Source organism: Podarcis vaucheri, assembly GCF_965113315.1.
Source record: "Podarcis vaucheri genome assembly, chromosome: 18".
Classification (NCBI taxonomy): domain Eukaryota; kingdom Metazoa; phylum Chordata; class Lepidosauria; order Squamata; family Lacertidae; genus Podarcis; species Podarcis vaucheri.
The window spans coordinates 6189397-6216178 of NC_138756.1; the positions used below are offsets into that span (position 1 = coordinate 6189397).

General features: G+C 45.2%; 3 protein-coding genes and 1 long non-coding RNA gene across 4 annotated transcripts in view; 1 reads left to right on the top strand and 3 right to left on the bottom strand.

The window, feature by feature from the left end:
* LOC309522769 (vomeronasal type-2 receptor 26-like) overlaps nucleotides 1-14098 on the bottom strand; it is a 24424-nt gene extending 10326 nt beyond the window's left edge. The window contains exon 1 of the mRNA XM_082206320.1: nucleotides 13641-14098. The gene's annotated coding sequence lies outside the window, so the exon portion shown is untranslated. The remainder of the gene's footprint in view (nucleotides 1-13640) is intronic.
* Nucleotides 6131-26782, bottom strand: part of LOC309522825 (vomeronasal type-2 receptor 26-like) — a 49927-nt gene continuing 29275 nt past the window's right edge. Inside the window, exons 2-5 of the mRNA XM_082206440.1 lie at nucleotides 11325-11616; nucleotides 9293-9520; nucleotides 8197-8323; nucleotides 6131-7928 (exon numbers count right to left, since the gene is read on the bottom strand). Of these exons, the coding sequence (XP_082062566.1) occupies nucleotides 7030-7928; nucleotides 8197-8323; nucleotides 9293-9520; nucleotides 11325-11616 (1546 nt within the window). The 3' untranslated portion in view covers nucleotides 6131-7029. The remainder of the gene's footprint in view (nucleotides 7929-8196; nucleotides 8324-9292; nucleotides 9521-11324; nucleotides 11617-26782) is intronic.
* Nucleotides 17349-25179, bottom strand: LOC309523058 (vomeronasal type-2 receptor 26-like; the record flags this gene model as incomplete). Its single annotated transcript, XM_082206841.1, has 6 exons — nucleotides 17349-19400; nucleotides 19669-19795; nucleotides 20680-20907; nucleotides 22870-23679; nucleotides 23972-24263; nucleotides 24953-25179. The coding sequence occupies 6 exons, from the start codon at nucleotides 25177-25179 to the stop codon at nucleotides 18502-18504; spliced, it is 2583 nt and encodes an 860-aa protein (XP_082062967.1). The 3' UTR covers nucleotides 17349-18501.
* LOC309523115 lies at nucleotides 20878-22986 on the top strand. The gene is made up of 2 exons (XR_014215264.1): nucleotides 20878-22709; nucleotides 22807-22986. It is a non-coding gene; the product is annotated as an uncharacterized lncRNA (long non-coding RNA).

Below are 26782 nucleotides of genomic sequence, written 5' to 3' on the forward strand. Positions count from 1 at the left end.
AAGACAGAACCCTGTGGCACCCCACTAGTCACTCTTCTCCAGGATGAAGAGGAACCATTGATGAGCACCCTTTGGGTTCGGTCAGTCAGCCAGTTACAAATCCACTGAGTGGTAGCATAGTCAAGACCACATTTTACCAGCTTCTTTACGTGCCTGGTCTCTGGTAGACCCTCTCCTTCCATGTACTCCAGTTTCCGGGAGAGAGCATCTGCCCTTACGTTTTCCTCTCCCGGCACGTATCGGATCTCGAAGAAAAACATGGCGAACTCCTGGGACCATCTGATCTGTCTCTGGTTGAGCACTCGCGGGGTCCGTCAGTATTCCAAGTTCTTGTGGTCAGTTCAGACCTGGATCTTGTGCCGCGCCCCTATCAATAGATGTCTCCATTGGAGCCAGTATGGTGTAGTGGTTAAGAGCGGTAGTCACATAATCTGGGGAACCGGGTTCGCGTCTCCACTCCTCCACATGCAGCTGCTGGGTGACCTTGGGCCAGTCACACTTCTCTGAAGTCTCTCAGCCCCACTCACCTCACAGAGTGTTTGTTGTGGGGGAGGAAGGGAAAGGAGAATGTTAGCCGCTTTGAGACTCCTGAAGGGGAGTGAAAGGCGGGGTATCAAATCCAAACTCTTCTCCATTGCCGAAATACCGCATAGATCGCAAGCAGTTCTCGGTCATACACCGTGTAGTTTTGCTCCGACTTGCTCAGCTTCCTGTAGAAAAAGGCACACGGCCTCCAGTTCTGCTTGGCCCCGGGCTGCAAAAGGACCGCTCCAATCGTGCGGTCGGACGCATCTGTCTCCAGTCTCATGGGCTTCTCCGGATCCACGTGCAGGAGCTGCTCTTCCGAGGCAAACGCCTTCTTCAGTTTTTCAAAGGATTGTTGTGCATTCTCTGTCCACGCGAACTTCTTTTTGCTACTAAGACAATCCGTTATGGGCGCTGTCAAGTGAGCGAAGTTCTTTATGAACTTCCTGTAGAAGTTGCTGAAGCCTAGGAACCTCTGCACATCCTTTCTGTTTTGGGGGGCTTTCCATTCCAGCACTGCCTTCACTTTGCCCGGATCCATGGCTAGTCCTTTGTCTGACCACCTGTACCCCAGGAACTCAACCTCCCTGGCGTGGAACTGGCATTTTTCCAGCTTGACCCACAACTGATGCTTTTTCAATCTCTGTAGCACCTCCCTGACGTCTCTTTCATTGTCCGAATAGATTAAGACGTCATCCAAGAAGGCTACGCAATTCTTGTACAGCAGGGGCCCCAACACATGGTGCATGAAGGCTTGAAAGCAGGCGGACCCCGATTGTAATCCAAATGGCATGACTAAGTACTCAAAAGCCCCCAGGGGGGTGAACATGGTCGTTTTCCATTCGTCCCCCTCCCTTATCCTAATCAGATTGTTGTTGTTCGCTCTTTCGGCTTGACCGTTGGTTTCTGGGTGCCTCGCCATCGAGAAGCTCACCTCGACCTGTAGCAAGCTCATGAGCCTCCGCCAGAACCGGGAAGTAAATTGTTTCCCGCTGTCAGAGCTGCCCTAGGTCCCAGCTCACAAAGGACCAACGCCAGTCCGTTGTTATATACAAAAGTCTTTATTGAAGTTCAGTTTCGCTTTCACAGCCGCAGCGCGCATCTCTACGTCTGAAACTCTAGACCGCCGAAGCTCCGTCTGAATCTCCTCCCCCCAGACACCAGTTTAAGACTCTAGCCTTGCTCCACCTCTTCCTTTGCTCTTTCCTCCTCTGGGTCCGCCTGTCCGCTGTGGTCTCGCCCTTCCTAGACTCTTCTGACGCTGAGTCCCCTGAGTCTTCCCCCTGCCTCCGGCGGGCTTTAGGACCTGGTTCCCCATCCGGGTTTTCTGCTGTCCCACACGCCTGTACATTCGAACTTAGCGCGCGCGCCCAGCCGGCAACCTTCCTCCTGACCGTTACACTGCTCCTGTCACTGCTTCCCCCTTCGGGGGGGCTAGCTGGACCTGACCTCCCCTCCGTTCCCCCACTCTCCGATAGAGGCGTGGTCAGCCCTGACTCCTCTCCTCTCCCTGCTGGAGGAGACGCTGGCCCCGACACATGGGACTCTTCCCCCCCACTACGCTCTGGTGGGGAAGCCGGTCCTGATCTCCCGCTGCTGCTTTGGGAGTCCCCGCTGGCCCCTTGTTTCTGGTGCGTCCCCCCTGGGACCCCCCTTGCCCTGACCATCGGCGCCTCCTTCTGGGAATCTTCTGATTCGCTGGAGAAGCTCATGGAATCTCTCGGGTCACTGTCATACTCCCCTACGCTGCCCTCAGATCCTTCCCCTTCACTCTCCATTTCCTCTCTCCCCTGTGCGTCTGTTCCTGAGCCCCTGACAGGTATGTTATGTTATGATATGTTATGTTGTTATGTTATTATACAAGGTGATTCATAATGAAGTATACAGTTTCAACACACTATTAATGAGAATATATCTCATGTTACCTGTGACAGAATTGTAGGGGAATGTTTAAAGTATTTTAGAAACAGTCACAGGTGTTCTATGTATGCACCGTTTGTCACACAACACACATCGCAATTGCAAATGCCGTTGCACAACAAACTCCATTTTGCTCAATTCAAGAACACAAAACGCCTTCTCCACTGCAGACGCAGCCATTTCGCCTGACTAGTCACGTGACACGCGCACCATCACCTCCATCACTTTATGAGTACATCTACCTCACGGTTCGCAGCTGTTTTCCGTGTCAGCGCCTGCCTTACAGGATCTGGAAACTGTATATTTCATTATGAATCACCCTGTATTATATTATTTCGGTGTCCAATCACAGCATTACTACAGGATTTTTCATTTCAATCAATCAAATCTTTATTACGGTAGTAGACCAGCATTCAGTAGGGTGGGGTAGAGTCGTTTCCAGTCTGTAAAACGTAAAGCTAAAAAATATTAAAACACAAAGTATACATAAAAGTCTAAAAGAAGCTAAAAGAGGGGTTTCGGAGCATTAAACGGATGTGGAAGAGCATAAAAGGTTAGTATATAAAAGACTCTGGCCATCAATTTCCAGGGCACTCTGATATGAGTGTTCATTAAATCTAGTGTAACAACAACAACAATTTATTTCTACCCCACCATCTGGCTTGGTTTCCCCAGCCACTCAGGGTGGCTCCCAATAGAATATGAAAAACACGATAAATACATCAAACATTACAAACTTCCCTGAACAGGGCTACCTTCAGATGTCTTCTAAAAGTCAGGTAGTTGTTCACTTCCTTGACATCTGCTGGGAGGGCGTTCCACAGGGCGGGCGCCACCACCAAGAAGGCCCTCTGCCTGGTTCCCTCTTTGTGGCACAGGTCATCATCCGATGAATTGGGAGCGACATTTATTTCTGTGTTCATAATTAAAGAAAATGTGCATTTTAAAAGCATCGCACCTTGATTGTAATATTAAGAATGCACTTAAAATTACTACTCACAACAATGAATAAGGGATTGAAATGCACACATAGTTAAGCAGCATAAATATTTGTTAACGAAGTGATTATTGTTACTTTTATTGCTGCTAATCCCAGTGGCTTACAAGACTGAGCTCTGTTCTGCCTTGGTCAGTCCCCACCTGGAATACTGTGTCCAGTTCTGGGCACCACAATTTAAGAAGGATGTTGACCCATGGGAAGAAACCCCTCATCCCCCAGAGAGATGCCGGCTCAGAGAGCCCCCTGAGCTTAGACTACGAAGCCTCTGAGGGCGTGCAGAGTGCAAATCCCCCCAGGGGCCCCTCTCTCTCCTGGGCTCACCTGGGGGCCCTGCCAGCCTCTCCAGCCTCTGAGGGCGTGCAGAGTGCAGATCCCCCAAGGGGCCCCCCTCTCTCCCGGGCTCACCTGGGGGCCCTGCCAGCCTCTCCAGCCTCTGAGGGCGTGCAGAGTGCAGATCCCCCAAGGGGCCCCCCTCTCTCCCGGGATCACCTGGGGGCCCTGCCCCTGTCAGCCTCTCCGGCCTCTGAGGGCGTGCAGAGTGCAGCTGGACGGGCTGCAGGCGCTGGTGTCCCTGGCGGAGGCAGAGGCAGGAGGGCCATGGGGCCGGGCCTTTCTCTGCCCTCGGAGGGGAAGGGGCCACCCTCAAAAGGCCCTGCGACTCCCGCCAGCCTCCGCCATGGTCCAGGCTGCTGAGCGGCGGCAGTTGCAGTCTAGTTCCCAGCATGCACTGCCAGCTCCCTCAGGCCAACGGTCAATTCCCAGCATGCCCTGCTGTGGGGTTTTGTATTAATTTGGAATTTATTCGTTTTTTCCAGTGTATAACCAAATAAATAAATCCCAAGTGGTATTCTCTTAGGTTTCACATTAGTTTTCTTGATAAATTAGGTTTCATTTCCCTCACGTCCTTCTTCCCAGCATGCTTTGCTGCCCCTTCTTCTCACAAACAAGGATCCTGTTTCCTAAAATTGAAATTTACTTGTTTTCCAATGTATAACTAAACAAATTAAACCCAAATTGTCTTTTGTTAGGTTTCACTTATTAGCTTTATGGGTAATGTCAGGGGCTCAGGAGCAGAGGCACAGGGGAGAGAGGAGATGGAGAGCGAAGGGGAAGAATCGGAGGGCAGCGTAGGGGAGTATGGCAGTGACCCGAGAGATTCCATGAGCTTCTCCAGCGGATCGGAAGATTCCCAGAAGGAGGCGCCGATGGTCAGGGCAAGGGGGGTCCCAGGGGGGACACACCAGAAACAAGGGGCCAGCGGGGACTCCCAAAGCAGCAGCGGGAGATCAGGACCAGCTTCCCCACCAGAGCGTAGTGGGGGGGGGGGAAGAGTCCCATGTGTCAGGGCCAGCGTCTCCTCCAGCAGGGAAAGAAGATGAGTCAGGGCTGACCACGCCTCTATCGGAGAGTGGGGGAACGGAGGGGAGGTCAGGTCCAGCTAGCCTCCCCGAAGGGGGAAGCAGTGACAGGAGCAGTGTAACGGTCAGGAGGAAGGTTGCCGGCTGGGCACGCACGCTAAGTTCGAATGTACAGGCGTGTGAGACAGCAGAAAACCCGGATGGGGAACCAGGTCCTAAAGCCCGCCGGAGGCAGGGGGAAGACTCAGGGGACTCAGCGTCAGAAGAGTCTAGGAAGGGCGAGACCACAGCGGACAGGCGGACCCAGAGGAGGAAAGAGCAAAGGAAGAGGTGGAGCAAGGCCAGAGTCTTAAACTGGTGTCTGGGGGGAGGAGATTCAGACGGAGCTTCAGTGGTCTAGAGTTTCAGACGTAGAGCTGCGCGCTGCGGCTGTGAAAGTAAAACTGAACTTCAATAAAGACTTTTGTATATAACAACGAACCGGCGTTGGTCCTTTGTGAGCTGGGACCTCGGGCAGCTCTGACAATACCGTAACACATAACATAATATATCGTACTTTTCCGTGTATAAGACGAGTAAAATGGGATCCCCCCTTTTCTTCATTTTGAGTCCCCCCAAATAGGGGGAGTCTTATACACGGGGGCATGTTCTACATGGGAAAATACAGTAATATGTAATGTAATAATATATAATATAATATAATATAATATAATATAATATAATATAATATAATATAATATAATATAATACGTAAAGGTAAAGGGACCCCTGACCATTTGGTCCAGTCGTGACCGACTCTGGGATTGCAGCGCTCATCTCGCTTTATTGGCCAAGGGAGCCGGCGTACAGCTTCCGAGTCATGTGGGGAGCATGACTGAGCCGCTTCTGGCGAACCAGAGCAGCGCACAGAAACACCGTTTACCTTCCCACCTATTTATCTACTTGCACTTTGAGGTGCTTTCGAACTGCTAGGTTGGCAGGAGCAGGGACCGAGCAACGGGAGCTCACCCCGTCATTGCGGGGATTCGAACCGCCAACCTTCTGATCGGAAAGCCCTACGCTCTGTGGTTTAACCCACAGCACCACCCGTGTCCCAACAGAATAGAATAATAATAATAATAATAATAATAATAATAATAATAATAATAATTTATTATTTGTACCCCGCCCATGGGTTTCCCCAGCCACTCTGGGCAGCTTCCATAAAAACCAAAAAACACTAAAATATCATACATTAAAAACTTCCCTGAACAGGGCTGCCTTAAGATGCCTTCTGAATGTCAGGTAGTTGTTTATCGTTTTGACTAGAATAGAATAGAATATACATTCCCCCAAATTAATATTTCATTATAATTAATATTAGTAATAATAATGAAATAAGTCAAGCCAGAGGCTCCTCCCAGCTCTGCCCTGCCTAGTGGGCGTGACCACTCTCCACTAAACCCCGCCCCACCTCTCCCCGCTTTCCACCGCTGCCTCTCGCGACCCATTGCCTTCCCCAGCTCTACTCGCCCCACCTCCTTTCACAATGACTCGCCCAGATTGGCGTAGGCGGTCTGCCACTCTCGTGAGCGCCGGAGTTCCCTCTCCCATCTCTTCCCAGCTGCCTCGCCCGCCCCTAACCCTGGCCAGTGCAATAAAGTTCATTGGATCCCAGTCAAGGCTTGTCTAAGATCAGTTGCTACTCGTTGGAACAGGGAGCAGAGCTTACACAATACAGAAATTAAACCAACAGACTATGGAAGATGTCTTAAATGAATTTCTCAGTTTATTGATTTACAAAGCTTAGGAGAATGAAATGATGTGAAGTGAGCTTATGAATGATAGCGCATAAATGTGAGAAATGGAGCATAGAAAAGTGAATACATAGAACTGGCATAACCAAACAGTATTGCGGAATATTAGAATTGATATGGTTCATAGGTAGTCATGACAAAGCAAACAGACTCAAAAACCTTTTAAATCTTTTTAAAATTATTAAAAGATAATAGTTTACAAACTAAGGGCAGTACACCAGGATTCATTGTAATCCTTGGCAAAGTAAGGAACCAAGGACGTTCCTCCCATCTTACGGTTCATGTGAACAGGACTACATAAAACCGGGGCTAAGAATGAACATAATCTCTTTCACAGACGAAGCATGAGCAACATGGATGAGCAAGTGTGTTTCCTTTATGCACTTCTGGACATCAGGAACATGGAATGTTTTAAGAATCAGATGTCCCCTTAATTTCTGGTTGTCAGGTGCTCCTTTGTGTTCAGATCAGGCCTCAGCACAATAATGTAGCACTTGGGAAGGAAGATGCAGCCCAGAAGCCCAGCACTGGAGGCCAACATAGAGAAGATCTGCACGGCCACCATGTACTTGCCCTTGGTGCTCAGGTAGGTGGGCACAAAAGACACCCAAACACTGCAGAAGACCAGCATGCTGAAGGTGATCAGCTTGGCTTCGTTGAAGGAGCCGGGCAACTTCCTGGCTAGGAAAGCCACCGTGAAGCAGGTGGCAGCCAAGAAGCCCAGGTAGCCGAGGGCAACGTAGAACATGGCCACAGACCCTTCGTTGCATTGCAGGATGATCTCTTCCACCTGGGAGCGCATGTCGGACTCTGGGAATGGGGGAGAAGAGCGCAGCCAGATGGTGCAGATGAGAACTTGCCCCCCAGAACAGGAGATGACAATGGAGTTGGCCAGACTCTTGCCCAGCCATTTCCTCACCCTGTTCCCAGGCTTTGTGGCCAGGAAGGCCAGCACCACCGTGATGGTCTTTGCCAAGACAGAAGAAACAGCACCTGAGAAGATGATGCTGAAGGCCGTTTGTCGGAGAAGGCAGGTCTCTTTCCTTGGGCGCCCGATGAAGAGGAAGGAGGACAAAAAGGAAAGCAGGAGGGAGACGAGGAGGATGTAGGAGAGGTCCCGGTTGTTGGCTTTGACTATGGGAGTTTCCTTGTATTTAATGAAGATTCTCAACACAATGCCTGCTGTTAAGGACAAGAAGAGGGCAACGGAAGCTAAAAACATTCCTAAATGTTCTCCATAAGCCAGGAAGGTGGTAATCTTGGGGACACATTGATCTCTGTCCTTGTTTGAATGGTGATCTTCTGAGCATTTGGTGCAATGTTCTGCATCTGGGAAAGAGAAAAAGAGTGGCTTCAACATCACTTACATCCCTAATGATCTGAACTCGATTACATTTTGAAGAAATCCTAGAGATTTCTTCCTTATGGTCATTCCTTTCAACTCTCTTCCAGGATGTAATGAAGGTGATTGTAAAGAAGTTGAGGAAGGAGCCACATTACCCAATGTCTGCAGATATCTCACAAAAAGTGTTTGAGACTGGATTACTGCCCTGTGTTTACTCTCTCCAGAAATACCTTCCCCCTTGGCGTCACCCACCTTCCTGGGCGGAGAAGGTCCCTTCCGCACACCGAGCACAAGCATAGCAGCAAATGGGCTTTCCTTCTAGAACCACCTTGGCATATCCAGGTCGACATCTTTCTGTACACCTGGAACGAGGCACGGCCTAACCAGAAAGACAAGAAGGTGCAAGAAAGAGGAACAGTTAGGAGTATTTGTGTGTATGTAATTCACTCATAGAGTGAGTTCAAATGGATCTCTGGACTGCAGCCTTTGACCCCATCATCAGGGTCCTTTCAGCCCCCCACTGACCATTGGGGTGACCAGAATATCATGTTCTTCATAATTCGTTCGGGACAACTGAGGTTTGCATCACAGAACTCTGTTTCCTCTTCTCCGTTTACCTGCTTCCCTGCTTAATCAATCTTCAAAGAAAATGGCAATGGAGTCTGAAATGTGATTTCCCCAAAGTTCAGGATTCGGATAATCTCTCAATCACTAATTAAGACAAATTTAATATGAGTTTTCCAAATATTGGTTTCCCTCACTCTGTTTTTGAGGCATGCAAGGTTTCCTCCTATTGCTGATGAATGTCCTAGCTATTTCTAGTTCATATGCCATTCCTTAACATTAACCTTGTATTAGAATAGGGTTTTTTTTTTTAACTTCTCATCCTTCACCAACAGCCGTGCACCTCTCAATTTCTGCACATACACTAGTTTAACATTTGCAACATCTACAAGTGAGCTTACTCCATAAATTTAAAATATCCACAATAAATCAGTAATTATCATTTCTAAAATAAATTACTTTCCATCCTTCTGCATGTATGAAAGCCCAATAGTTCACTTTTACTAGGGGCTTTCCCTTTTCTTCTTATCTACGTAGTCCTTTCTGTCGAAGATTCTGGTGTCTTCTCTGAGGAACTCTGTGCTCTATCCTTTCTTTGAGCACCCCAAATTCACCTCCTATCTCAGCTGCTGTGAAAAGAAAGAGTGGTGGTTGCAGCTGTGATTGACGGTCAAGACACCATTGGTCAACCTGATATCCTGATATGGTCATTTTTCAGCGGTTGTTTAAGGAAAAACATAGTAGTAATCATCTCCTAGCCTTCTCCCTTTGTATTTTACCCTACCTTATTGAATTTCCTGGGCCACTCAATGGCTTCTGGGTTAATGGTGAACTTTATGCCAGCAGACGTCTCTCTCCTTATATTCCCAATTTTCACAAGGTCATGAGAAATATTGGGAAACATCACCCAGTTCACAATATCAAAGTCTGCTGGCAGCTCCCAGTTTTCATCCAAGCACAGCCTGCCTCTGGAAGTATTCAGACACTGGATTTCTCTTAAGAAAGGGTGAAGCTGAAATTACAGGGGAAAACACCAGCATTAAGAAACCGGGAAGCCAAGATGGATATCTCAGTCCTACTCACTTCAGCCTCTTATGGTTTGGGGCTGCGTGTATCTCATGTAGAGTGGAATTCCTATTCAGCCATTTTTATTACTACAGACCCTGCAAGTGCTCCAATTTTCCAGGGACGTCCCTGAATTAGAGAGAATATATTCATTTGATCCTGGAATTTCCCAACTTTGCTTAGAATGTCCCTATTTTCATTGGAGAAATGTTGGCAGATGTGGAGTTATCCAACCCACAAGGCGTCCAATCCTATATCGGGAATTTTTTAATAGGTTTAATATTTTAGTATGAATTTCTTTATTTTGGGAGCTGCCTAGAGTGCTGAGGCAACTGAAGAAGATGTATAAACAGTGCTATTATTGTAGAAAAGAAGGCGCCGGAACTCACCATGAACACCTCCCTCTGAGAATGGCAATGGCACGCACCTGAAAGGTGCCAAAACTGAGTTCCAGCGAGTTCCCCCCTGAAAAAAGCCCCAGAGTGTTAACAGTAAGATTATCATTATGGAATGGGCCGTCTCTATTTTCATCAGAGAAATGTTGGGCGGTCTGCTTCTATTACTAGTACTAATAGTAACTATGATATTTTGCAGGTCTATCCCCAGTCAAGATCAGCATCTGTGTGGACTGCAGTTTGCAAAAGGGGGAAGGAAATACCTGCCACGGCTGTAGCCTTGAGTGTCCCCATTGCTCTCCTTCCTCCACCATCAGCCTCCTCTGGGATCTCGATGAAAGCGAAGCATGCAAGGCCTGAGCCACAGCCTGAACATTGATGTAAGTGCCATAGCTGTCATGAGACAGGACTCTCTCATGCTCCCCTTGGGGCAATGGCTGCAGGTTCTCCTCCTCTCTGCATCTTATCCTGCCTTTCACGGACAACAGATGCTTTGAATATGAACACTGAAATGCTTGATTCAAATAATCCTCAAGATTGGTCTGCCATTTGTCACCTTTGCTGCTCCTTATTCCAGTCTGAATTGCAAAGGACAGAGAACCATGGAGGTACCGGAACATATCTGGAGAGAGGTAAATGCCAGTTCTGATTTCTAGCAAAGCTGTTGTGATCCAGACTTTTCCCCCGAATTCCTTCTCATAGAAATGATGTATTACCACGAGTCCTAGGATACTCAGTGCACTGGTTATATAGGAAACAAATACCCCAACTTGTCTCCATAGGAAAAAAGATTCCCCAGGCCTGATAAATTGATCCATATCATTTTCTGGTACTCTTTTTGATAAAGCAATGCAGATCCCTTTGCTGAGCATCAGAGGTTTCACAGCGCTCACAAATCTTTCTCCATTGTCATTGTCTGGAGTGAAGAGGCCAATCCACGTCCATCCAAAATACAGGAGCAATTCAACAATCCCCTGGTACTGACTTTCCTCTTTGGGAATCATCCGGTAGACAAAAGGGAAGAGGGTTTTATCTTCGAGAACCTGGGCAGTGAAGCCATAACTGATCTAGCAAGCAAAGCAAAGATCAGCAATTTATTTTACTTTCAGCAAAAGATTTTTAATTATCTGAAATGACTGATATCTAAATCTCTGCTGGCTGAGGCTGATGGGAATTTTAGTCGGAAACTTCTGGAGGTGTCAAGTTGGTGAAGGCTCAGTTTTGAAAAAGGGATGTTGAATCCATAGCTCAGGATTTTCCCATTTTTAAAAATATCCCTGCTTGACCTATCCAAAGAGAAAGCAGAATTTTACGCAGTTGAAATTCTCTTTCCCTCCATGCTCTCCCACTACTTACCTGTGGGATTTTGTAGATGCCTGACAAGGCTGAAATCACTCTTGAAATGAAAGTGTTGCTTCTTTCAAGAACAGCCAGCAGGTGATTCTGTTCTCCACAGTGATAATTGGGAATATTGCATCCACTGCCTGCAAGCAGCTCTAGCATGGCGTCCGAAGTCAACCTTGCATCGAAATGGTTCTCATAGAGGTTGTAGCCCAGGGTGATGTTGGGTAAGAGCCTGAGATCCTGGTTGATCTCTTGGATGGTGAGCGGGAAAGGCAACACGTGCCAGAAGAACCTATTTGCCTCCCTGCAATAAATGAATTCTTTAAAAAGAGTGAAACTGATATTCATATGAATGGGATGGAGGAAAGATTATATAATCCACACAGATTAGTATTTATTTATCCTTTTGCATTAATATCAAACCTTTTCCTGTCTAGCATAAAACAAAAATTTGGAGATCTCTGCTCCATGACCGGAGCTTTGATGCAAATAGCACACAGAGCTGTTCAGCAGTGGAACAGACTCTCTCCGAAGGTGACCACGTGTCATGGATGCTTCAGGTGAGATTCCTTCAGGTTCCTTCCATCTCTACAACTCTATGATTCTATTCTACTATGGTTTTATGAGTAAGAAATGAAGGCGCCCCTCAAAATGTGTGATATACTGGGAAGTTGCTGCAAGGGCTGCTTTTGCTGCAGTGGTCTTTGGCTTCTTCCAAGGGGCTAGACTATAGGTAGATAAGAGACCACTTGATAAAACGAGGAGAAGCACCAAATACCTCAGTCCCCTTTTAGTTACAAATGAGGCCTGGTGGCTTGCAGGTTTGAGTGTGTGGTAAAATCTATAATTTTGCCCATGTTTGGATCAGTGACTCCACCAATGAGGACACACCCTGGTCTGTATTATTTTAAATAATCATTTTATTTGAAGCATATCGTTCCTGCTTTCACCCATAAAAATCCACCCATTTTCAGGAGTTTCTTAAAGCGCTTCTAATTATTTTTAAAATGACAGTGACAGAAAGGAAAAAGTGCTGAGATTGGAGGAGGAAACCTTTAATGTAGCCCATGGTGAGCTGTAGGTCTCCTGTGGTATTGTGTCAAGAGAACTGGGCTAAGGTTGTTCACAAATGATCCAAATAGAATAAACATAAAATAATTTTGGCAGCTTGGAAATTGCTTGAGTTTCATGCCTCCCTCTGGGATAGGAAACAGGTACCTATGGATTCCACGTGAAGAAATATCAAACATCTCACTACTTAGAAATGAGGCCAGTTGTGTATGTGAAAAAAGGAATAATTCCTTTTCACATTTTAGAGACCTGACTCCACGAACAAGGAAGTCTCCTGATTCATATTATTTTATTCATCATTTCAATTAAAGTACATCTTTTCTGCTCTTCAGCCACCAAATGTCACTCAGAGGATCTTAAATTCCATTTGTAAAACTGTAGCATTCCCTAACGACAGTTTCTGAATTGTCCAAATGGAATAATATTGAATAAAACCCTTGAGCCTTGGGAATTGCCTGAGTTTCATGGCATCCTGCAGGTGGGAAAATTCAGTGCATCCTTTTGACTCCTGACCAGATTCATTGGCATCCTTGCATTCTACTAAAAGCAACACAGAATCAAAGGAAGGAGAGTGTTTCACTAAGGAAGACCCAGGGAACAAGGAATCGGGAGAGGTTTGGGTGGAATCTTTTAGTGGACCCCCCAGCTCCCATCAGCCCAGCCAGCAAGACCAATGGTTAGGGCAGGGTAGACCTGCAACATGAGGACAGCCTTGGCTCCCTAGCCCTGAGAAAGGCACTCTTTCCTTGATAAATAGGAACCACTAGAAGGACTGGAGGACCATGAAACCTATCCACATATGATTTTATATACCTCTCACTCTTGGCGAAGGGTGTCTGAGAAAAGACGTATGGAGTTTCCTTATAAAAGGATTTTGGAGATATGATCCCAGTGATGAGAAAGTGTTCAGGCCAGTAGTAACTGCGAGCATCCGTTTGATCCCTGACCAGATTCAAGGGGCATTTTGCCTTGTGGTTCCCATAGACTCCAAAGGGCATCATGAGCAGCAGAAGCAGCAACAGAAGGAGCAGGGATCTCATTCTGGCTCTGCCTCCTCCTCCTCTTACCTGCCAAGGAGACAAAGCAGAAGAACCCAAAGACTCTTGCAAGGCCAGACTGCCTGGGCTTTCCCCAATCTGCGTGGTTTTCAACTCTACCTTCGGAGCTAGGAAGCACAAGGCAGGCACACCCCTCTGTCGCCAGCTCTGCATCTTCACTCAGTCTGTCTCCAACACAGGAAATATTCTCGGCACCAACTTTTCCTTTCCCAGACACAGTGCAATTAATATTGCCATGTTGCTTTCCGAGGCTCATGCAATCTCCCGAAATATCTCCTGAGCATTTAGAAGAGGAGATGACTATAATTTTGATTATTCCAAGTGGAATAAGTTTCATCACACTAACTTTCCGAAGTCTTGAATCGCTCAGGCAGCAGGTGCAGAGATGGAGAAAAACATGATGGAGAAAAGTGAAAAGGTGTTTCTGGGAAATGGAAGTTTGGCCTGAACTTTGCTCCCAAGGACCAAAGAAGGAGCTGGATCCGACCATGGACTCTCCTTCCTTGGAGGTTTTTAAGCAGAGTTTGGATGGCTATCTGTTAGGGATGCTTTAGAGAGCCAGTGTGGTGTAGTGGTTAAGAGCGGTGGACTCATAACTTGGCAAACCAGCTTCGCTTCCCCGCTCCTCCACATCCAGCTGCTGGGTGACCTTGGGCTAGTCACACTTCTCTGAAGTCTCTCAGCCCCACTCACCTCACAGAGTGTTTGTTGTGGGGGAGGAAAGGAGATTGTGAGCCCCTTTGAGACTCCTTAGGGTAGTTATAAAGCGGGATATGAAATCCAAACTCTTCTTCTTCTAGTTATGACGCTGGAAGTTGAGCCCCTCAGGTCGGAAGGTGTCCAACATGCTACTGAGGAAGAGCGGAGGACAAGTACAAGTAGATCCAGAGCTGATGAAGTGGCTGGGCCAAAGCCGAAAGGATGCTCAGTTGCGGATATGCCTGGAAACAAAAAGAAAGTCCAATGCTGTAAAGAAAAATATTGCATAGGAACCTGGAATGTAAGAACCATGAACCTTGGTAAGTTGGATGTGGTCAAAAATGAGATGGCGAGAATAAATATTGACATCCTGGGCATCAGTGAACTAAAATGGACGGGAATGGGCGAATTCAGTTCAGATGACCATCATATCTACTACTGTGGGCAAGAAACCTGTAAAAGAAATGGAGTGGCCCTCATAGTCAACCAAAGAGTGGCGAAAGCTGTACTGGGATGCAGTCTCAAAAATGATAGAATGATCTTGATATGAATCCAAGGCAGACCTTTTAACATCACAGTAATCCAAGTTTATGCACCAACCACTGGTGCTGAAGAAACTGAAATTGACCAATACTATGAAGACTTACAAAACCTTATAGAAATGACACCAAAGAAGGATGTTCTTCTCATTATAGGGGATTGGAATGTTAAAGTAGGGAGTCAAGAGATAAAAGGAACAAGTGGCAAGTTTGGCCTTGGAGATCAAAACGAAGCAGGGCAAAGGCTAATAGAGTTCTGCCAAGAGAACAAGCTGGTCATCACAAACATTCTTTTCCAACAACACAAGAGACGACTCTACACATGGACATCCCCAGATGGGCAGCATCGAAATCAGATTGATTATATTCTCTGCAGCCAAAGATGGAGAAGCTCTATACAGTCAGCAAAAACAAGACCTGGAGCATCGGCTTCTTATAGCAAAATTCAAGCTTAAACTGAAGAAAGTAGGAAAAACCCCTGGACAGGTAAGATACAATCTAAACCAAATCCCTTATGAATACACAGTGGAAGTGAGGAATAGGTTTAAGGATTTAGATTTGCTGGACAGAGTGCCTGAAGAACTATGGGTGGAGGCTCGCAACATTATACAGGAGGCAGCAACTAAAACCATCCCAATGAAAAGGAAATGCAAGAAAGCAAAGTGGCTGTCCAACGAGGCCTTACAAATAGCGGGGGAGAGAAGGCAAGCAAAATGCGAGGGAGATAATGAAAGATACAGGAAATTGAATGCAGATTTCCAAAGAATAGCAAGGAGAGACAAGAAGGCCTTCTTAAACGAGCAATGCAAAGAAATAGAGGAAAACAATAGAATGGGGAAAACCAGAGATCTGTTCAAGAAAATTGGAGATATGAAAGGAAAATTTCGTTCAAAGATTACCATAATAAAAGACAAAAATGGAAAGGACCTAACAGAAGCAGAAGACATCAAAAAGAGGTGGCAGGAATACACAGAGGAATTATACCAGAAAGATATGGATGTCTCGTACACCCCAGGTATAGTGTGGTTGCTGACCTTGAGCAAGACATCCTGAAGAGTGAAGTCAAATGGGCCTTAGAAAGCACTGCTAATAACAAGGCCAGTGGAAGTGATGATATTCCAGCTGAACTATTTAAAATTTTAAACGATGATGCTGTTAAGGTGCTACACTCAATATGCCAGCAAGTTTGGAAAACTCAGCAGTGGCCAGAGGATTGGAGAAGATCAGTCTACATCCCAATCCCAAAGAAGGGCAGTGCCAAAGAATGCTCCAACTACCGCACAATTGCACTCATTTCACACGCTAGCAAGGTTATGCTTAAAATTCTACAAGGCAGGCTTAAGAAGTATGTGGACCGAGAACTCCCAGAAGTGCAAGCTGGATTTCGAAGGGGCAGAGGAACCAGAGACCAAATTGCAAACATGCGCTGGATTATGGAGAAAGCTAGAGAGTTCCAGAAAGACGTCTACTTCTGCTTCATTGACTATGCAAAAGCCTTTGACTGTGTCGACCACAGCAAACTATGGCAAATTCTTAAAGAAATGGGAGTGCCTGATCACCTCATCTGTCTCCTGAGAAATCTCTATGTGGGACAAGAAGCTACAGTTAGAACTGGATATGGAACAACTGACTGGTTCAAAATTGGGAAAGGAGTACGGCAAAGCTGTATATTGTCTCCCTGCTTATTTAATTTATATGCAGAATTCATCATGCGAAAGGCTAGGCTGGATGAATCCCAAGCCGGAATTAAGATCGCTGGAAGAAATATCAACAACCTCAGATATGCAGATGACACAACTTTGATGGCAGAAAGTGAGGAGGAATTAAAGAACCTTTTAATGAGGGTGAGAGAGGAGAGTGCAAAATATGGTCTGAAGCTCAACATCAAAAAAAACCAAAGATCATGGCCACCGGTCCCATCACCTCCTGGCAAATAGAAGGGGAAGAAATGGAGGCAGTGAGAGATTTTATTTTCTTGGGCTCCATGATCACTGCAGATGGTGACAGCAGTCACGAAATTAAAAGACGCCTGCTCCTTGGGAGAAAGGCAATGGCAAACCTAGACAGCATCTTAAAAAGTAGAGACATCACCTTGCCAACAAAGGTCCGTATAGTTAAAGCCATGGTTTTCCCAATAGTGATGTATGGAAGTGAGAGCTGGACCATAAAGAAGGCTGATCGCCGAAGAATTGATGCTTTTGAATTATGGTGCTGGAGGAGACTCTTGAGAGTCCCATGGACTCCAAGAAGATCAAATGCATCCATTCTTAAGGAAATTAGCCCTGAGTGCTCACTCGAAGGACAGATTGTGAAGCTGAGGCTCCAATACTTTGGCCACCTCATGAGAAGAGAAGACTCCCTGGAAAAGACCCTGATGTTGGGAAAGATTAAGGGCACAAGGAGAAGGGGACGACAGAGGATGAGATGGTTGGACAGTGTTCTCAAAGCTACAAACATGAGTCTGACCAAACTGTGGGAGGCAGTGGAAGACAGGAGTGCCTGGAATGCTCTGGTCCATGGAGTCACGAAGAGTCAGACACGACTAAACGACTAAACAACAACAAATGGATGATACTTTGACAAATAAGATATCAATGGTCTCCATTCTTCCTGAAAAGATTCGTCCTCATGTTCAGCAGGTAATTTCACCATTTCAACATATTTCCCCAGTTTCAAAATCCAATCCTCCCTCTTTCCACTTCTGTGCAAATAAAGTTCTAGCTGCTGTGGTTGCAAACATAAATAACCCAGTCAGCTTTCTCTGGACCTTTAATTATTAAATTTATATAGGAGCCTTCATTGGATTGCTACAGGTTGAATTGCTATAAGAATAAGTGCTTAGTAAGCTTTCCACTAGTCTGGAGAGATGAAAGTCTAAGTAGGATGCAATCTTGGCTAATGAATCTAACTGCTTAATCAGTGGCTGTTCTCTCAATTATTTTTACTTGCCCATCTGATCTTGGTTTTGCTCTATAAATGAGGACCTGAATGGGAGGAACCTGAGTTGGAGGAGGAGGCCTCTCACTCTTCCTTCCTGACTGAGCATAAGATGCCTCCTCTGAAAAGGTTTGGCAGGCAAGGAATACAACTATCTGGCATCGTCTCATTGCTTCCCTCCAATGCTGAACTTGTTGCTGGCTCACTCGTAATCTGGTGATCCACTCAACATCAGTGCACAATGTGTCATATCCTGGACAACACAATAAAATCCATTGTACTCCAGTCAAGACTTGGCTAAGGTCAGTTGCTACTCTTTGGAACAGGGAGCAGAGCTTACACAATACAGAAATTAAACCAACAAACTATAGAAGAGAACTTAAATGAATTTCTCAATTTATTAATATACAAAGTTTAGGAGAACAAAATGATGTGAACTTCTGAATGATACAGCATATCTGTAGAAAAGGGAGCACAGGTATTTGAATGTCTAGAAATGACATAACTAGAAAGTATTGTTGAATATCAGAATTGATATGGTTAATAGCAAAGCAAACAGACAAAAAAACCTAACTCCTATCTCCCTCTAGACTATCTTGTTGTGAGAGAAATATAAGTTCCCAAATCACAAAATTATTAAAAGATAATAGTTTACAAACTACGGAAAGTAGACCAGGACTCATTGTAGTCCTTGGCAAAGCAAGGTAGCAAAACATTTCCTCCCATCTTCCTGTTTATGTGAACAGAACTACATAAAAGTTGGGCTAAGAATGAACATAATTTCTTTCAGAGGTGGAGAAGGAGCAACATGGATGAGCAGGTGTGTTTCCTTTATGCACTTCTGGACATCAGGAACATGGAATGTTTTAAGAATCAGGTGTCCCTTTAATTTCTGGTTGTCAGGTGCTCCTTTGTGTTCAGATCAGGCCTCAGCACAATCATGTAGCACTTGGGAAGGAAGATGCAGCCAAGAAGCCCAGCACTGGAGGCCAACATAGAGAAGATCTGCACGGCCACCATGTACTTGCCCTTGGTGCTGAGGTAGGTGGGCACAAAAGACACCCAAACACTGCAGAAGACCAGCATGCTGAAGGTGATCAGCTTGGCTTCGTTGAAGGAGCCAGGCAGCTTCCTGGCTAGGAAAGCCACCGTGAAGCAGGTGGCAGCCAAGAAGCCCAGGTAGCCGAGGGCAACGTAAAACATGGCCACAGACCCTTCGTTGCATTGCAGGACGATCTCTTCCACCTGGGAGTGCATGTCGGGCTCTGGGAATGGGGGAGAAGAGCCCAGCCAGATGGTGCAGATGAGAACTTGCCCCCCAGAACAGGAGATGACAATGGAGTTGGCCAGACTCTTGCCCAGCCATCTCCTCACCCTGTTCCCGGGTTTTGTGGCCAGGAAGGCCAGCACCACCGTGATGGTCTTTGCCAAGACAGAAGAAACAGCAACTGAGAAGATGATGCTAAAGGCCGTTTGTCGGAGAAAGCAGGTCTCTTTCCTTGGGCGCCCGATGAAGAGGAAGGAGGACAAAAAGGAAAGCAGGAGGGAGACGAGCAGCATGTAGGAGAGGTCCCGGTTGTTGGCTTTGACTATGGGAGTTTCCTTGTATTTAATGAAGATTCTCAACACAATGCCTGCTGTTATAGATAAGAAGAGGGCAACGGAAGCTAACACCATTCCCAAATATTCTTCATAAGACAGGAAGATGATAATCTTGGGGACACAATGATCTCTGTCCTTGTTTGAATGGTGATCTTCTGAGCATTTGGTGCAATGTTCTGCATCTGGGGAAGAGAAAAAGAGTGGCTGCAACATCACTTACATCCCTAATGATCTGAACTCGATTACATTTTGAAGAAATCCTAGAGATTTCTTCCTTATGGTCATTCCTTTCAACTCTCTTCCAGGATGTAATGAAGGTGATTGTAAAGACGTTGAGGAAGGAGCCACATTCCCCAATGTCTGCAGAAATCTCACAAAAAGTGTTTGAGACTGGATTACTGCCCTGTGTTTACTCTCTCCAGAAATGCCTTCCCCCTTGGCGTCACCCACCTTCCTGGGCGGAGAAGGTCCCTTCCGCACACTGAGCGCAAGCGTAGCAGCAAATGGGCTTTCCTTCTAGAACCACCTTGGCATATCCCGGTCGACATTTCTCATTACACCTGGAACGAGGCACGGCCTAACCAGAAAGACAAGAAGGTGCAAGAAAGAGGAACAGTTAGGAGTATTTGTTTATATGTAACTCACTCATAGAGTGAATTCAACCGGATCTCTGGACTACAGCCTTTGACTCCCTCATCAGGGTCCTTTCAACCCCCCACTGACCATTGGGGTGACCAGAATATCTTGTTCTTCATAATTCGTTCAGGACAACTGAGGTTTGCATCACAGAACTCTGTTTCCTCTTCTCCATTTACCTGATTCCCTTCTTAATAAATCTTCAGAGAAAATGGCAATGGAGTCTGAAATGTGATTTCCCCAAAGTTCAGGATTCTGATAATCTCTCAACCACTAATTTAGATAAATTTAATATGACTTTTCCAAATATTGGTTTCCCTCTCTCTGTTCTTGAGGCATGCAAGGTTTCCTCTTGTTGCTGATCTATTTCCTTAGTTATTTCTAGTTCATGTGCCATTTCTTAACGTTAGCCTTATATTACAATAGGCAATTTTTAAAATAAATTATCATCCTTCATCAAAAACTGTGCACTTCTCAATTCCTGCACATACAATAGTTTAACATTTGCAACATCTACAAGTGAGCTTACTCCACAAATTAAAAAATCCACAATAAATCAGTAATTATCATTTCTAAAATAAATTGCTTTCTATATTTCTGCATGCATGAAAGCCCAATAGTTCACTTTTACTAGGGGCTTTCCCTTTTCTTCTTATCTACGTAGTCCATTTGGTTAAAGATTCGGTTAAAGTAGGAGTGGTGGTTGCAGCTGTTATTGACGGTCAAGACACTGTTGGTCAACCTGATATGGTCATTTTTCAGCGGTTGTTTAAGGAAAAACATAATAAGCATCTCCTAGCCTTCTCCCTTTGTGATTTACCCTACCTTATTGAATTTCTTGTTCCACTGAATGGCTTCTGGGTTAATGGTGAACTTTATGCCAGCAGACGTCTCTCTCCGTATATTCCCAATTTTCACAAGGTCACGAGACTTATTGGGATAGATGGCCCAGTTCATAATATCGAAGTCTGCTGGCAGCTCCCAGTTTTCATCCAAGCACAGCCTGCCTCTGGAAGTATTCAGACACCGGATTTCTCTTAAGAAAGGGTGAAGCTGGAATGACAGGGGAAAGCGCCAGCATTAAGAAACCTGGAAGCCAAGATGGATATCTCAGTTCTACTCCCACTTTTCTTTTTTCACTTTGGAAAAGCGGGACATTCTGGGATCAAATAAAACAGAGCAAAAGGTGAAATTGATACTGAACAACACTTATCAGTAAAAGTTTGATATAACTAAAGGCACTAGACAGGGGGTGCCCGTTGTCACCATTGATATTTATAACGGTCCTGGAGGTATGAACTAAGAATTTGAGAGAATTGTCATACGTGAGAGGGATAAAGATTGGAGTAAAGGAGTATAATTTGGGCAAGTAGCAGGATTTAAGCTCAATAAAGGTAAAACTAAACTGTTAGTGAAGAATATGGTCACAGAATTGCAATGTAGATCAGAAATTATGGTTGCAAAAGGAAGTGAAATATCTTGGAATTTGGTTAATAGCAAAAAATATTAATTTGTTTAATGATAATTATGAATCCACATGGAAGGAAATCAAGGGGGACTTCGAAATATGGAGCAGATTAAAGTTGTCATTTTCTGGTAGAATATCAGTGGTAAAAATGAATGTATTACCCAAGATGTTATTCCTGTTTCAAACAATTCCAGTGTTCAAAGGACAGGTGTATATAAAGAGTGGCAAAAAGTAGTGTTGAGATTCATCTGGCAGGGGAAAAGCCAAGGATGAAATATAAATTGTTAATAGATTAAAAAAGAAAGAGGTGGATTCGCCATGCCAGATTTGAAACACTATTATGAGGTGTCCTGTATCTGTTGGTTAAAGGAATGGATAACGATGGAGAATACAGATATTTTAGATGTGGAAGGTTATGATAACAGATTTGGGTGGCATTCTTATCTTTGGTATGACAAATTGAAAGTTCATAGAGGTTTCCTGAACCATGTGATTAGTATCTAAAAAAGAAAGAAATAAAAACCTATTAGAAAGGAAAACACCATGGTGGATCTCACCTATTGAGGTACTGACGGTACAAAAATTAAATACGGAGGGAAGGTGGGCCACATATAAAGGCACTTTGGTGGAAACCGAGAAAGCTTTTAAACTTAAACCATATGATCAAATTGAAGGATTTTCTTACAGGGTGGCTGCAATATCATCAAGTTAATGACATATTCAGTGTGGATAAGAGGATGGTGGCAGGCAAAGATGATGGACTTCGCAGAACTGGCCAAACTAACCTGCAGGATTTGAGAACAGGCTGATCAAAAATTTCAAAGGGATTGGTGTACATTTATTGTGTATTTGAATAATAATTGTAAAAATTTGAAGACACTAGCAGGATTGAAATATATCCTACAATGTGGGCAATGGAAGCTAAAGAACTAAATTGCGAGACAGGACTTGAAAGCGGAAAACCTGCTGAAGGGAAGTCATATGCTTGGCAGAGCAAAAGGTTTCTGTGTTTGTTATTGTATTGCTGAAAATATTGTTTAAGGAAGAAAATAATAAAAATATATAATTATTTTTTAAACAAGGAATGTCCCACTTTTCCTTAGAATGTCCCTATTTTCATTGGAGAAATGTTGGAGGATATAGACTTAATATAATATTTTTAATGTTTAATATTTTAGTATTAATTTATTTATGTTGGGAGCTGCCCAGAGTGCTGAGGCAACCCAAAAAGATGTGTGGGGTATAAACAGTGATATATTTCTAGCAAAAAAGCTGCCGGAACTCACCATGAACACCTCCTTCTTAGAACGGCAATGGCACCCACCTGAGAGGTGCCAGAACTGAGTTCCAGCGAGTTCCCCTCTGAAAGTAGCCCTGGCTATAAACAGTAAGATTATCATTATGGAATGGGATGTCCCTATTTTCATCAGAGATATGTTGGGCGGTCTGCTACTATTACTAATACTAACTCTGATATTTTATAGGTCTATCCCCGTCAAGATCAGCATCTGTGTGGACTGCAGTTTGCAAAAAGGGGAAGGAAATACCTGCCACGGCTGTAGCCTTTGGGGTCCCCATTGCTCTCCTTCCTCCAACATCAGCCTCCTCTGGGATCTAGATGAAAGCGAAGCATGCAAGGCCTGAGCCACAGCTTGAACATTGATGTAAGTGACATAGCTGTCTAGAGACAGGGCTCTGTCACGCTCCTCTTGGGGCAATGGCTGCAGTTTCTCCTCCTCTCTGCATCTTATCCTTCCTTTCACGGACAACAGATGCTTTGAATATGAACACTGAAATGCTTCATCCAAATAATCCAGAATATTGGTCTGCGATTTATATTTGCCACCTTTGCTGCTCCTTATTCCAGTCTGAATTGCAAAGGACAGAGAACCATGGAGGTACTGGAAGAAATTTGGTGGGATGTTAAAGCCAGATCTGATTTCTAGCAAAGTTGTTGTGATCCAGACTTTTGCCCCTATTTCCTTCTCATAAAAACCGTTTATTGACAGGGGTAGAAGGATGCCCATTACATTGGTTACATAGTAAAAAAATACCCCAACTTGTCTCCATAGGAAAAAAGGTTCCCCAGGCCTGATAAATTGATCCATATCATTTTCTGGTACTCTTTTTGTTAAAGCAATGCAGATCCCTTTGCTGAGCATCAGAGGTTTCACAGCGCTCTCAAATCTTTCTCCACTGTCATTGTCTGGAGTGAAAAGGCCAATCCACGTCCATCCAAAATACAGGAGCAATTCAACAATCCCCTGGTACTGACTTTCCTCTTTGGGAGTCATCCGGTAGACAAAAGGGAACAGGGTTTTACCTTCGAGAACCTGGGCAGTGAAGCCATAACTGATCTAGCAAGCAAAGCAAAAGATCACCAATTTATTTTACTTTCAGCATAACGGGTATTTAATCATCTGAAATGACTGATATCTAAATCTCTGCTGGCTGAGGCTGATGGGAGTTGTAGTCTGAAACATCTGGAGGTGTCAAGTTGGTGAAGGCTCAGATTTGAAAAGGGGATGTTGGATCCATAGCTCAGGATTTTCCCATTTTTAAAAATATCCCCACTTGACCCCTCCAAAGAGAAAATAGAATTTTACGCAGTTGAAATTCTCTTTCCCTCCATGCTCTCCCACTACTTACCTGTGGGATTTTGTAGATGCCTGACAAGGCTGAAATCACTCTTGAGATGAAACTGTTGCCTCCTTCAAGAACTGCCAGCAGGTGATTCTGTTCTCCACAGTGATAATTGGGAATATTGCATCCACTGCCTGCAAGCAGCTCTAGCATGGCGTCCGAAGTCATCCTTGCATCGAAATAGTTCTCATAGATGTTGTAGCCCAGGGTGATGTTGGGTAAGAGCCTGAGATCCTGGTTGATCTCTTGGATGGTGAACAGGAAAGACAACATGTACCAGAAGAACCTATTTGCCCCCCTGCAATAAATGAATTCTTTAAAAAGAGTGAAACTTATATTCATATGAATGGGGGGGGAGGAAGCATTATATGATCCACAAAGATTAGTATTTATTTATCCTTTTGCATTAATATCAAACCTTTTCCTGTCTAGCATAGAACAAAAACTTGGAGGTCTCTGCTCCATGACCGGAGCTTTGATGCAAATAGCACACAGAGCTGTTCAGCAGTGGAACAGACTCTCTCCGAAGGTGACCATGTGTCATGGATGCTTCAGGTGAGATTCCTTCAGGTTCCTTCCATCTCTACAACTCTATGATTCTATTCTACTATGGTTTTATGAGTAAGAACCAAAGGTAGATAAGAGACAATTTTATTGACGGAAGAGAAGCACCAAATACCTCAGTCCCCTTTTAGTTACATATGGGGCCTGGTGGCTTGCAGGCTTGAGTGTGTGGTAAAATTATAATTTTGTCCATATTCTGGATCAGAAACTACACGAATGAGCACCCCCCTTTACTAGAATCTTTGACTAGACACCCCTCCCCAGCTCCCAGCTCCTCCAACAGCAAGCCCAATGGTCAGGGCAGGGTAGACCTGCAACACCAGCCCTTGGCTCCCCAGCCCTGAGGAGGGGCTCTTTCCTTGATAAATAGGAACCATTAAAAGGACTGGAGGACCACGAAACCATCTGCATGTAAGTACATACGCTTTAGTCCAGGTGAAGGGTGTCTGAGAAAAGACGTATGCAGTTTCTGTACGAAAGCGTTTTGGAGAGATGATCCCACTGATGAGAAAGTGTCCAGGTCGGTAGTAATTGCGAGCATCCGTTTGATCCCTGACCAGATTCAAGGGGCATTTCGCCCTGTGGTTCCCGCAGACTCCAAAGGGCATCATGAGCAGCAGAAGCAGCAACAGAAGGAGCAGGGATCTCATTCTGGCTCTGCCTCCTCCTCCTCTTACCTGCTAAAGACACAAAGCAGAAGAACCCAAAGACTCTTGCAAGACCAGACTGGGTGGGCTTTCCCAATCTGGGTGGTTTTCAACTCTACCTTCAGAGCTAGGAAGCACAAGACAGGCACACCCCTCTTTCGCCAGCTCTGCATCTTGACTCAGTCTGTCTGCATCACAGGAAATATTCTCTGCACCAACTCCCCCCCCCCCAGACACAGTGCAATTAATATTGTCATGCTGCGGTTGATTTCCGAGCCTCATGCAATCTACAGAAATATCTCCTGAGCTTTCACCAGATGAGAAGACTATAATTTTGATTATTCCAAGTGGAATAAGTTTCATCACAATAACTTTATGGAGTCTTGAATGGCTCAGGCGGCAGGTGCAGAGCTGGAGAAAAACATGGTGCACAGAAGTCAAGGGGTGTGTTTGGAAGTTGGAAGTTTGGCCTGGACTTTGTTCAAGACCACAAAGAAGGAGCTGGATCCGACCATGGACTCTCCTTCCTTGGACGTTTTGAAGCAGAGTTTGGATGGCCATCTGTTGGGATTCTTTAGCTGAGATTCCAGCATCGCAGAGGGTTGGACTAGAGGACCTTGGGGTCCCTTTCCAAGTCTCCCATTCTATGATTCATTGGGGGGTTTTAAGAAGAGGTGGGAGAGTCAGGGATGGACAACAGCCAGATGAAGAAGTCCCAGCCTTGAATCCCAGGCATCCTAAGTCCTTTTAAAATGTAGGGTTTTTTGGGGAGGGCAGAGGCTGTTATTGGGTAGTAGTTTTTTATTTTGATTATATATATTGTGGTTTTATATTTTGATTTTGTTCTCTGAACCACGCTGAGGCCTCCGGGCATAGGGCGGTATATAGATTCAACAAGTAAATAAATATGAAGGAATAAATGGAGAATGCTGAGAATCCTCAGTACTGTGAATGGGATACCTGGTGGTGGGATTTTGGTTCTTGGCGGCTGCTAGAGACAGAGACTGGTGGAGCCTGCGATGGGGAGGGTTTTCTCTGGCCACTTTGGGTGGGTCTGGGCTGCTTGATTCCTGCCGCTCCCTTCTGGTTCTCCCCTGGAAGGGAAGTAGCGCCTTGGTGGCTTCAAAGCCACTACAAGTGAATTTCCACCCCATCTTTGAAAGGCTTCTCCAACAGAGGGGAGCTCTCTGGGGTTGGTTGAGGGGAGAAATGTTGCTTTGAACTTTCGACTCTCCCTTCCCCTTCGACATGTTCTGCGGAAGGAGAGCTTCTGTTGCACATGGAGCCAACTTGCTCCTCGTCTTTGAGCAGAAACTTCTCTACTTGTAAACAATTGCGTGTGCAGAAGCCAGGTGTGACGGAAAAGTTGGTTCCATAAGTATTTCTTTTTTACTTTTTTCTCCTGCCAGAAAATGGTGAAAGAATGGCAGCCTCTGATTGGCTGTGGTTCCAGGAGGGAGAGTTTAAAAAGAGAGGCGTTGGAGGGAGACAGGGAGTTGGGCTGTTGAGGGTGGTGTGGTTGGTTGAGTTGAGCTGGTTGAGAAAGGAGGTTGGGAGTTAGGTAGGGAGATAGGATAGGAGTCAGGTTGATATACAAAGAGTGTTG